At 30.9% G+C, this 13,345-nt stretch overlaps 2 protein-coding genes across 3 annotated transcripts in view; both read right to left on the reverse strand.

Annotated features, from left to right (window-relative positions):
- LOC107268033 (myosin-IIIb) overlaps positions 1 to 7,965 on the reverse strand; it is a 31,007-nt gene extending 23,042 nt beyond the window's left edge. The window contains exon 1 of one of the 2 annotated variants that reach the window (XM_015740372.2): positions 7,681 to 7,965. The gene's annotated coding sequence lies outside the window, so the exon portion shown is untranslated. The remainder of the gene's footprint in view (positions 1 to 7,680) is intronic. The other variant, XM_015740373.2, reaches the window with a different exon arrangement.
- A 1,881-nt stretch (positions 7,966 to 9,846) lies between these two features.
- Positions 9,847 to 13,143, reverse strand: LOC107267918. Its single transcript, XM_015740120.2, has 4 exons — positions 12,987 to 13,143; positions 11,877 to 12,254; positions 10,903 to 11,261; positions 9,847 to 10,614 (listed from the first exon to the last, which is right to left on the reverse strand). Exons 1-4 carry the CDS (start codon positions 13,104 to 13,106, stop codon positions 10,578 to 10,580), a joined length of 894 nt encoding a protein of 297 aa, XP_015595606.1. The 5' UTR covers positions 13,107 to 13,143; the 3' UTR covers positions 9,847 to 10,577.
- Positions 13,144 to 13,345: the final 202 nt, after the last annotated feature.

Genomic DNA, 13,345 nt, shown 5'->3' on the forward strand with positions numbered 1-13,345 from the left:
AAACTATTTAATTAATTGGTCTTTTAAAAGTGCGAATATGAGTGATTTTTCCCCGTTCTCAAAATTCTCTTCGAAACGAAAATCGAGGGCCAGAGTGAGCTGTTACGTCTACGGGTGCCGATCTCGTTAGGTCTGCAGATTGACACTTCACATTTCATCGGTTTCCTGTTAAAAACGGTACAAAATTACCTAGGATTAATTGATTCCGCGTAAGAGAAGAGGTAGATTGCAGGTTGACTATTTTAAAACTATTTTGGTGAGGTTTTACGTTTCATGTTTCTATGCTATCTGTCAAAAAGTAAAATCTCATAGCGTACAACACGAACGTCGCCATTGGTAGTTTGGGTTGCTAATAGCTTCGTATATGTATAGAGAGTTATTTAGAAACGTTGCACCAACTGAAGCTACGTTTTTATAAATTACTATGGTAGAATTACATTCAGGCTGTACAACCCCTCTGAATTACCCTGTATAAGGGTTACGTAATGTTAGCGAAAAAAATTTATTGAATTGTGGTCCTATCACTAATTATTGTTCTCGCGTCATAAAAATTATGGCTGTTAATGTTAACTACGATTGCTCTCTAAATGAAATCAGTGAAACGATGCCAGGATGCCGTCATCTTTCGCGTAAGCGTTTATCCGCTCCCACGGCTAACAAGGAATATAAAAAGGGCAGATCTGTCGACGATACGAGCGTTTCTTGGAGAATGAAATTGCGGGAGATCCAAACCGCTCGCTTATTATACGTTCTCACGTGGGAAGGGATTCACGTGTACGTTGCATGAAGAATCATACGCAGCTGCGCCATAATATTAGCATACAAAGGAGCTTCTATTATAATCGCGCCTTTTTCGGTTATTGCATAGAAAAAAGGTGAATTCCTAGTTTTTCAATACTAAAACCTTTCTACCAATAGTGAATCGTACTAAAAAGTAGAAAATAAAATGTTATTCTTTTACAATTTATACAAATTTTATTTTATGCAAAGGGTTTTAAGCATTTATATGGTCTACGAGTTCGATGTGCCTTTTTAACATATCGAAAGCAATAAGATCTCTAAATCAAGGCACACGTGTTATAGCATAAAATATTTGTTACAAAGTATCCATATGCATAGTATTCATGAAATATATAATATATTATTTTTGTGTTTCAGAATATGTTTACTTTATTTTATGAAAAAACACGTGTTAGTTCCTAAGGATTGCATTGCCTACGAACTGTCAAAAACATATGGTTCTCGTGAGCCGACTGTAGCTTCGGGAACTTTTGGCACTCAGATACTCATTTTTAAAACAAATTTATTGAGGTGTTCCAAATCAATCGAGCTACCTATTTATATCCCCAAAACCATTCATTTAAAATAACAATGTTCTATTATGAAAGATCAACATTTTATTTTCTACTTTTCAGTACAACTCACTATTGGTAGAAGAAATTTAATGTTGAAAAAAATGTCTTCATAATTGTTTAATTATTGAAGAAATCAACAAAAATGTTTGAACTTCAAGAATTAAAGGTCCTCAGGTCCAAACGAAGTAAAAGAACAGAGGGTGAAGGTGGGAGGGGACTGAAATTTGAAAAAAATGGAAAGTGAGTGAAAAATCCGATCACAGATATGAAGATACTTATCGCCCAAATGAAGTTTACAAAAGGTTTTTAATGATAAAAATAGAATCAAAGAGAGAAAACGGGGAAGCAATTATCTTATCAAGTCGTAATATCGGAAGTGGGTTGCGTAATTTATTGCGTCATGTAACGTGCTCTTCCGGGCAAGAATGTTATTGTCATTTTGAAAGTTGATATTGAGAGAATGTTATACGAATCGACGGACTTAGTCAAGAAAATATATTTGATCAATTAAGCGTACATGATGGTAGATTAGATGGCATTTTATTGAGAAATTTTGTTTAGCCATTTCAAATATAATACAATTTGCTGTATTAAAGATTTTACTGGCGTTATAGAAATATATGTTACGATTACAACTACTTAGAATTTCAATATCACATTATACCGTAGTTCTATAGTTATGGGGGATATTCATGAATTAAATATATTATTTATATTTCATAAAAAAATGAACGATTTAATTAAATTAACTGTCATGACTTATGACTCGTATGGAGGTTAGACATGATTTATATACAAGCAGCTTCACATAGTGATTTAAGCATCTTTGAAATTCTTATGACTCTTATAGTTGTTAGAAACCTCGCGAAAAAATTTAGAGAGCTGAAAAGAATCCAATGACTTTCAGCTGTCAGATTTGACATTATATATTGTTCACGCATTTTTTTGAAGATACTATTGATCTTAAGGTAAATGCGTTATTGAAATATGACAAGTCAAATTTCACTTTCGTTTCAAGGATAACCAAATTGAGCATAGCACCTTATCAGTTTGACATATTGAAACCCCATTTCAGTTAGTGACGAATAAATACTATCGAATAAGTAAAAAGAAGAATAATGTAAATAGAAAATTTCGACTTTTATAAAAAATTTAAATTTGGATGCCCAAAAAGATAAAGAAATAGGAGAAAATGAAAAAGTTCAAAGAAAAAAACTAGAAAAAAGAAAGTCCACGTTATAAGCATCGTCAAAATTATTCAGAGCCGAACGGCTACGCCACAGATTATTGGCTACGATTTCTTTTCTGTTTTCCTCTCCCTTTCCATCCCTTTTCCGGATAATCATATTTCTAATCGCCGTTGCAGTCATTAATGACACGCGCTCCATTAAGAATTGACGGTCATTACGGCTTGGCCGGCCTTTCCAGATAATTGACTAACACTTTTTCTCAATCATTGTAAATTCTCATCTTCACAGTCTCACGCTTCACAGAATGTAAACGTCTTTTTAACCCCTTTCTTTTAACGTTTGTCTTCTTTGTTCTTTTTTTAAATATAATTAGTTGCTGTTCCTCAAGAGAGGTCAGTAACTGTAATAAACAAGTGAATACACACGGTTTACAGTTTAGGATGTTGGTTACATTACAAAAAATAGACATTATTCAATTAATGTTCAAAGCCTAATAATAACAGCAGTTGCCATAGGTACGTCTTAAAAATCGACGTTGTGTAATTGTAATTAATTCGTTATGTAAAGAAATTTTTGAAAATAAATACTTCTGGATGAAATAGCTAAATTGAAATGTCATTGTAAATTGCTACAGAATATTGAAATGACTCCTAAAGAAAAATCTCCAGGTGAAAAAATTCCTACAGTAAAAGAAAAGTTTTATTGTCGACAGCAAGCTATTTCTTTGAAAGGTATAAGAGAGTTAAATTTTTTTAAAGTTATATTATGATCCCAAGTTGATACTATTTGAATTATAAAGAAGTTTCATAATTTATGGAATGGACTAAAGCTCCATCAATAAACTATTTCTCACGACAAGATTAAGTAGGGTTTTGTTCGAGGTGAAAGTTTAATCAATTGACTTGATGATTGTCAGATTAATCATAAGAAATAATATGTTAAAACATCTCATTTTCAGTTATAATCAATTACTTATCACGAAATGAAATGAACGCTTATTTTAACTGATTGCCTTATTTCTAAATTGTCGCACAAAATTTCTCACTCTCGCTTTCTACACTTTTCGATACACTTTTACTGTGCGCAAAACGTTGCATTATGAATTACCGAATATCGATAAGATTTATTTCTTAAAGTGTTCAAGATGCAGATTTTGTCTATACCAGCAATAAGTAATGAAACTGACACTTGTAAATTCGTGATTAGTACTTATTACAGTTTTAATAATAAATTGTTGCAACGGATAAATCACGATTCATTGCTGTATTAGCGTGATTGAGAGTATGCAGGGAATTTATAAATTATCATGAAGAATCTAGAGCACGTTTCATTATAAGTGTCTTCTTATTGCAAGACCTTTACGGCCGTCTGCCTTTTTTCATTTATAAATACATATTACATTGTCGATAAACAAATGAATTTAAGCATATTTTGTTACGTAAGAATGTAAAAAAATTGAAATTAATAGAACGACTTTTTTAAAATTATATGAAGTTATGAAATAATAGACAATATTTAAAAATCTTGTATGAAATTTCCTTGTGCTTTTATTTGCTCCTTTTACTAATATGGACATAATGGCGGAATTAAAAAAAAATTTTAACAGGTCTTGATATACGTTTAGTGTATATTAACGTATCGTACCATAATATCATAATAAGACAGGAAAGGTAATCGAGAAGGCGGCAGTGCATGAATTGTAAAACATGTGCAACGTATCAATGCAGGATGTTGCATAGGATACATTGCCGCTATCCGATAATAATGTTCAATTTCGACGGAAAAATAATAGCTGTTAAGAAAACTTACGACATTAAAAATTAAAAATGTCCAATCGTTTTCAATTAAGTGGAATAATTCTACATATTTTATAGTATTCGCAAGAATCTTTTTTCCCCAAGACATACTACATATGACTTCGTCTCACTTATGGATACTGACTAATTGCGTGCTGCTTTTAATTATAAAACCAAGACAGCGTGCTAATTACGACGTTCCGACATGTGACAAGCCTAAACTGAAGTTTCAACAGATAGAAAAATAGCGCAGAATACCTTAGAGTATAATGAGAGATAATATTACCACCAAATGAAAAACATTGCTATGTATTTCTACAGAAAGAAAACTTAGTTTCACTTTACATTTCTTCATACTACCTCGATTACAATCACACCTTATAATAAAGATAAAAGCACCTTTTCATCTTTGCACTAGAGTTTATGATCAAAAAATCGAATAAAATCAAATCCCATTGACCTAATTCCAATTCATTATTCTCAAACCATTTGTTAAGTTTAATTAAATACAAATCTGCTAATTTAAAGTCAATTTCCCATTTTGATTTTTTAGTAGCGTAATGGAATTCTTAATTAAAAATTGACAACAAAAAATGTCGCGTAGTATCCATAGTCCTCTACTTTTGCACGCGTGTTATTCACAACACCGTTACAACGTGACAAGTATTATTGTTGCTTCTGATTTGAAAAACGCGATGTCCTTCACATGATAAATTTTCCATTGTATATAAGCCACGTGCTCTGGACAATAAATATGGATGGAAAGATTGACTAACTGACGTTTCTAGGTGTGGTTGAATCTTTCGTGATTCACGTAGTTCGCGTGTCGTTAATGTATCTTTAGCACCTATCGGTTATCGGTTATGACCTTTCCTGCTTTTTATCGGATTGATTCACCTTGGATCTACACGGCAACATCAACGTTACAGTTCCGTCTGGTTGAGTAATTGACATATGTGTTAATGCTTGTTTATTTCACATACGTTAATGCTTACGTTATAAACCAAACAAACATATTAAAGAATAGTTAAGTTTATAGACAAACAAATCCGTCTTCCAGTCAAGTTTCTTGAATTGTAAAAAATAAATAGTCAGTTAAAAATGTCTTCAATACAGTTGATGATAGTTTAAAGAAAGTATGAGTCGGAAATGATAATGGATTCAATTAACTATTAATAAATTTATATATTATATATTATTGTGACAACGTTCCTTGATATCAAATGAGCTTGTACAGGTTATATGTCACGAGTGCTACGATTTATTGAATACTCATATAGTTATATCCCAATTAACTAATAACTCAATTTTATAACGTTGCTTTGTTAAGAAACGGATATGCTTGAATTATTATGATTTTTTATAGATATATAAAATTGAGTATGAATTACTAAAAAACATGTATTCTACGTTTGGAATGACACAATGAACAAGTCACTCGTTTTTTGGTCACTTGGCAATGTTCAATATTTCATTGAATTGTTCACGGTCTGTTTCTTTAAGGAAATAAAACAAAACTAGGCGTCTTTACCTTTTAGTATTCGCCCGTACATAAAAAATAAAAATCATTGTCATTTGCTCATTGATAACGTTCCAATTCGCAATAATATATGTATATCTAAAAAATCATCAAATGATATTCCTCTCACTATGCTCGACAAAAATTTGCATAATTTTATCTATATAAGAATCATGATATCTAGCTTTCGGTTACTAAACTAATAAGATCTTTTTCAAATCTTAAGAAGCTTTTTTGACTTCCTGATAATAAACAAAGTAGATCAATCTGAGTGAACACATACGTCAACATTTTTACTCTCTAATCATGCTCCGAAAATAACCGCATCCGTTGAATGGATCATCAAGGACAAAGTCCTGGTGAGCAAGAAAGAAAGGTACCTTAACCCATTTGCCAATAAAATAAAAGTAATCACTTATTTAGTGCATTAGAGACACATTTACTTTCCCATTAATAATAAGGAGATAAAAGGAAAACTTTTTTTAAAAATCAATTCCTCCATCAAAATATTCTTCATAAGGAACATATGGTAAGTTATCTAAAGTTCAATAGCATTCATAGTATACTGGTAACTTAATAATTTTTCAAGAATCATAGAGAAGAGTTTTATATTAATATAAGAATTTTAGTCGACTTAGATATTATTAATTTAATATCCCCTGATACTTTGATATCACGTTAAAGTAGGTTTGGTATAGGTGAATGATTTTAAGACCTTGGTGAGGAAGGTCAAATTGTATATCGTGAAGGTTGATGCATGAATCATTGTCAGTCATGTAAATCATCATTTTCTTGTCAGGACGTGCTACCGCGTTTTCATCATTTCTGGGATATGACGAACATGTGACAGATTGAGTAATATAAATACCAGGATACGCAATGGTAAAAACAAATGAATATGCTACATTATTGTTTGTGCAATTCTCTCAGTTGTCTAAAGAATACGTAGGTAAGTAATAGTGTTGACCTTAGTTGTCTGTTTGTAGCATATGTGTATATCAATATTTTCGAGGCTATATCTATATCAGTATATATTGACTGAGATGGATTGTTATATAAGTGTAAAATTCGCAATCGGAGATGACTAATATCGACAAATAGTATGAAAAATCCTAATTGAATTTTGTGAACGACATGTGTATAATTCATGAAAGAATTAAAATACTTAAAAATACATTACTACTACTTACAGCTACATTATAACAAAACTGTATGATATTCAATAGTAATAATAATACTGGTACGAATGTTGTATTAGATATTTAAAAAAATTAGTCATACACTAGTAATTCAAACAAATATTTATATAATATTATACAAAATCTCAAACTTCAGAAGACTCAAACTTACAAGTTATATGGAAATTATTTCATTAAGGAATCTGCTCTTGGAAATTTTTTTTTATTATCAATAACCTTTTCTCATTCAAGAAAGTGAACGTAACATGCAATCCGAACTCAATTAATAGTATTATTATCCTCGTTAGCAAGAATATGCATTATGTCAATTGCATATTATACCTAAATAAGGCCAGATGAAATTACTATTAAAAAAAATTAAAGATGCAACATAACTAGTCGCCCTTACATGAACTTGACAGAGAGCGCGCAAGCGCACATACCCATTAAAGATTCACAACTCTATAATCATGTCAAGACTATTAAACTATTACTATTAAAATATGTTTAAATATAGTAAAATAAATCATTACAGACATATTAAGTAGGATTAGCCGAAAAAAAAGATCCCTTCAAGTCCGTAAAGCGGTTATAGATTCTAAAAAATAAGATTATTAATTCATTGAAAATGTGGTTACTTACATATTCGTACAGCTGCAAGATGAAACTTATGTGATTACAGTAAATGTCCAGCAGTTAATGTGCGTGTCTCCCAATCAGGCATGTCAACCCGTTGAGGCAGATGGAAGGTAGAAACGGTGAAGGAAATTGCAGTAGTCAATGTGAAAGATGTTGAATGAAGAAAGCACCACTATTATATTTTCCTTTCTTTCTATGTTTCGTATATCTTTCTTTACCTTTTCTTCATTTCCTGCTTGTTACTCTTCAAGCAGCGCCGGTACTCGGTACTCACGAGCAACTAACTTGATGATCCTCAGCTGAACTCAAACCATGCCGCGACCTCCCACTCTTCTCTTTTCCCTCTTTTTGCTCTGCTCTGTTCTGCTCCACTCTTGACTTCTTCCGCTTCCACGATGCAACACTCTTTAGTACTAAGGACAACACTCTACAGCACGGTACAGGAGTGTGTACGCTAGCTATACTAGACTGTAGTTTGTCAGAGTCAACTGTGGGATTGGATAAGATTTCATGAGTACCGATAAGAATACGGTACCGTTGGGATGAATAGATTTCTATCGTGCTAGGTGTGCAGATAAATTTTTAATGCCTTACGGGGTCTGTTGAAAGATGTCTAGCCTTTTTTTTATCGCTGGAATAGTTTTCGTAGTAGAAATATTTAAAATGTTGTTCATCAGTTGCAATGAAATTCCTTTGTTTTAGGTATTTGGAATTTTTATTTATCGATTTTCATGATTACGGTTCTATCGTGCAGGATTTAAGTAAGATTAATCAATCCTGTGCAATACTTAAGATGAATACCCGAATGTCATTGGTTAATCCCAGTTAAATCAGTTTGGATGTTTGTGATTTTATTTAATACAGGATCTAGTTATAGATTTTATTGGATTTGTCAGAGTCGTGTTTTTATCTTAAAATAAAGTTTCATAGATGTACGTTATATCTGGTAAATATTATTGTTTTTTGGGAAATTGAAGGTTGTCCAGTGATGAAAATCATAATTGTAATAGGGAATCACAAGTTAAACATGCAGTAAACAAAGCTCCATGATTTTTGGTTTAAAAATAAATGAGTGAAAATATAAGATAATCTCAGCATTCAAGTTGAAAATCAATAAATTCTACCGTATGGTGATCAAGATACTGAATCTTAAAATTATTCATTCTTATAGATTGAGCATGCCTATATGTATAATGGAGTTGATATTATCAGAGTTGTTTATATCTCAGAAAATATACGATAAATTATCTTGATATACTACTTAATTGATGATTACTGCAAATTATATATTTAACCGAAATTCAATGATTACAAGTACTTAGCAAAAATTCCTAATATAAATATTATAATTCAAGACATAAATATAAAATTTTATATTTTATTATATATAAATTATATTAATGAATCAAGTAGAACTTTGAGATATTGGATGATTCAAATCCAAAATGTTTTCAATTTATATAAAAAAGCCCTCAAATTGAATAGATGTACAAAACCGTCATAACGTTGAAATAATTCATAATTGCATAATAATTCTTAGAAGAATTTAGATCTATGCAAAAATTCAGAATATAGACTTCCTATGATTCACGAAAATACAAAAGTCTTCATTCAATCAATTTTTTTAATTGCGAAACTGTAGAAAATCATTCCAAGATAACGTCACGTTTACTTCATTACATGCTACTTTTTTTCCTATTATCTTTCGTAATAATCTACAGTAAGTACATTTTCAAACCAGTAATCAATAACGTATGAAATGTAATATTTACCGTAAAACAGTCATTTTCTTAATGATCATTGATAATATAGTCGGTCCATGAGTTCGACCTTTTTTTCGACAGTTCGAAAACATTGAAGTCTCTTACAAGCCACACGTGACTTTGCGTAGAATGGTTCTTACATAATATGCACTAAATTAAATATTATTTTTCAATTTTAGCATATATTATCGTAATGCTATGGAAACCAACGTGTGGTTTATTAAATATAGCATTGTTTGTGAATTGTCAAAAAAATAATTCAACGTTTGGACCAATTATTATATACTATTCGCTGTTAATTCTTTACATATTTTTAATGTTTCAACACTTTGATTTAAGCATTTATTATTTTTCTCAGGAAACTATAAGCTGTTATCAATCCAAATAATAGAAATAGCTTGGGAGCTATGCTTCAAATAATTATTTTGTTTTATTGATGGTATACCTCTAAAATGTTTATAAAAATATTGTATTATATGGGGTTTTACGAATTGTAAGAAAAAGTAACCTATACCTTAAAGATATATCAAGAATCGAATTAATTGGTTTCTTTCAAACTTATCATAATTTTTTTGAGATATACTTTAATGATACTAATTAATTATTTAGTATGTGCAACTAGGATGTATGAATTGTCACATTGTCGTCTTTCCATTTGTTTTTTATTAAATTAAAAAGTAGACAACTTTCACTTCCTGCATGGAAAACTATGAATAAAACACGCACTCCAACTATTTCCTTATGTTGACATTAATGCTGTGAACTTATTGTGATTATGTTTTATGATTCAACAAATATAATAAACATCGTATTCCGGAAGATAATATGTGTACAACATTGCAGAGTATATAATACAAAGTTTGTTTGCGAATGTCTAATTCTTTTGAACACATTGTTCTGCCGGCGAAGAGAAATCGTGATTTGTGATACATTTAGTATTGCGTGAGAGCCTGAATTACGAGCGCATAAAGAAAATATAATAAAAGATCATTGAACGAGGAATGCACAAATTAATAAACGTAATATAATTACTTATTAAATTTCATTACGAAGAGTAAAGAATACCTAATCATTATAATTTTAATGTCATTTACGTGTTTGTTCATTATTATATTTTCGTTGTTTTCAGCAATGTGATTAGAGCATCCTGCATTGATACCATGGACGGTCTGGCCTGGAATGGAAACAAATTGATTGTTATATCTAAAGAGTGTAGTATTTAGTATTTCGATTGACTTGTAAAATATTCATTAAATCTATACGCCCGTATTCAGAAACGACTTTTAGTGCTAATAGCGCGCTTTTAAATTTTTTCTTAGTGACTTTTAACTAAGAGCGACTCCCTTAGTGACTTTAAGAGCGAGTTCTGAATACGAGCTATAGTGTTTTAATGGTAAAAGTACCAGACAGTGGTATAAAGGGTTTTTTACGTAGAATATTAAATAATATCATTTGATCTTACTCTTCTTGAATTGCTGCAACTCTCTTGGCAACATCCTCTTTGGGAATACTGGGAAAGTATTGACGAACAGTAAACTCAATTTGGTCGCTCCCAACCCTTTCTGTGTATTTATATCCTGTACTGTTCTCGAAAGTAATTGTTCTATTTGAATATTCCGCCATATAATCATACTGAGGATGGAAATCCGGCACACCCGGAATGTCCTTGGAGTTTGGCTGAAGATAGCGAACGGCTAATACCGTTCCAATAAGCCAATTCTCCTGCAGAACTTCTTCCATGGCAATACGAAAATCATTGACAGATGATCGTAATGACTTATCGTAAGTGATGTAACGAGTGTATTTTGAGAACGTTCCGTTCTGAAAATTAAAACGTATAAATTTATTACGTCCAGTATATCCTGAATATAACAATGTGATAATATAGATTCAAAAATAATTTCAATGCAGGAATTGTAATTACGTAAAAACTGAAAATGTTAAATGAACATCAAGTATTAATTTGAATCGACTAAAAGAGTAAACTCGTAAAATTAATTCTCCTTTCACATTCGCTAAATGTATCACTATCTATTCAATATCATGATATCATTTGTTTGACATTTTTTAATAAATCGGTTTCCGCTTTGCTTTAATGTTTTATCATTTGATATATTATCGCATTTTTTCGATAAAATTACAGATTATACAATTTACCCTCGATTCACATTTTTCTTTTAAGAGAATACTCGCATGGTAGTTTAACGACTCATATTCATTTAGAATTTCATTCGATCACATTTCAAGAATTGAATCAGTATTAATTGCAGATACCTACGTTATTAATCTTAATTTAATTACATACGTTCAACAGATGAATTTCTCTGAGATTATTTCAAGAATAAGATCATAGCAAGTATTTTAATTACACAGACTTCAATGGGAGTAAAAAAGTAAATCATGAAGTTTGAAAATATTAATAAGTAAATATTTTACCTTGTGCTCTCTGTGCCACTGTCCATTTTCTTCTACAAAGCGGTAAGTCAACGTGACGTCTGTTGCTTCATATGGTAATGAATTGAGTGGCACTGGTTTAAATAATGGGTAACGAGATCCAACATCGATCAAATGTAGATCGTTTGCGTTTGTCAAATTTTTCACGACGATTCCTATATGACTTCCCAAAGTTTTTTTCTGGCTTTCTGTACTATAACCGGCAACAAAATAAACATTATAGCCCAGTGCTTGTAAAAGAATCTTCATAAACCAGTTATTGTGAATGCAAACTCCACCACTAAGGGATTTTCCGACAGAGATTACATTTTCTTCAGTAGGGAATCGAGCTCCGGCATCGAGGATACTAACGGAGATATTCTGAAATTGACAAAACGTGAGGATAGAATTTATACGTTGACATAAAATTTGCCTTTTTGTTATTTTTGCATTTTACTTGCTTCTGTTAAATTGACAACAACTACACGTGTTAGTTTTCAAATATCAAAGTATCTAATAGTTGTATATTAGTTTCTGTATGATTAGAATTTTATTGCATAGTTTAATTTAATTTAATTCTTTCGTATCAAGATTTTACGCGATTATATGCACTGTTATAGAAAGTAATAAAATAGCTATACAAATCTATTTCCTAGGATTAAAATAATATATGAAACTAATCATCAGACCTGAAATAGTACAATTTCAATGGTAGATACATATTTTAATTGAGATAGGCGCTCAACATTCATATGTTAAAAAAAAGATTTATATACTCGTTACAATATTGTTATAAATTATAATCGTTATAACACACATATTCTGGTATATAAAACGACATCTGTTACAGTTATTATGTTATACAATTACGTTTGTAATGATCAGTTATTTGTTATTGAATGTTAAATTTGTAATAACTAATGAATTTTCTTGCGACACAAAAACTACAATGCATTATACTTTATTGTAAACGGTATATTTTGAGATTATTATTCATTATATCATAAGCCATTATATTATTATAGATATTCATATATAAGCACATACAATTTTCATTGATAACATCAAAGTCTACAAAATGTATTTTATAAATTATTATGATAAATATCTTACTTGAAATGGCAGTTTTTCAGAAAAAGCGCGAACTATTTTTTGAAGCAACGTTACTTTCTCACTAACGTATTCCACGCCGAGCTTCTCCTGAACGAACGATTTTGCTGCTTCGAAATCCATTTTGTCGATTGGTTGCTGGACGACTAATTTCGCGGCTTAAATATAAAATCGATAAATGCACTTGCTTATTGACCGCGAAATGTAAGATAAGATTAGACGTGTGACATAACGCGAGCATGCGCACAAATGAGTGTTTCTGATATTAATCAGATTCCCGGTTTTGAATTACGAATCTTTGATATCGTCTTTAACTAAAACTTTTATTTTTATACAACCACGTCATCGATTATTACTCATGG

Source organism: Cephus cinctus, unplaced genomic scaffold, assembly GCF_000341935.2.
Source record: "Cephus cinctus unplaced genomic scaffold, Ccin1 Ccin1_scaffold0462, whole genome shotgun sequence".
NCBI classification, from domain to species: Eukaryota; Metazoa; Arthropoda; class Insecta; order Hymenoptera; family Cephidae; genus Cephus; species Cephus cinctus.

Excerpts from the sequence above, each read along its gene's own strand:
- LOC107267918 (XM_015740120.2), bottom strand. The coding sequence starts at position 13,106 with ATGGATTTCGAAGCAGCAAAATCGTTCGTTCAGGAGAAGCTCGGCGTG. Across the intron at positions 12,255-12,986 it reads CTGAAAAACTGCCATTTCAA|AATATCTCCGTTAGTATCCT; the intron begins GTAAGATATTTA and ends TGTCAATTTCAG. Across the intron at positions 11,262-11,876 it reads AGTGGCACAGAGAGCACAAG|AACGGAACGTTCTCAAAATA; the intron begins GTAAAATATTTA and ends TTTAATTTTCAG.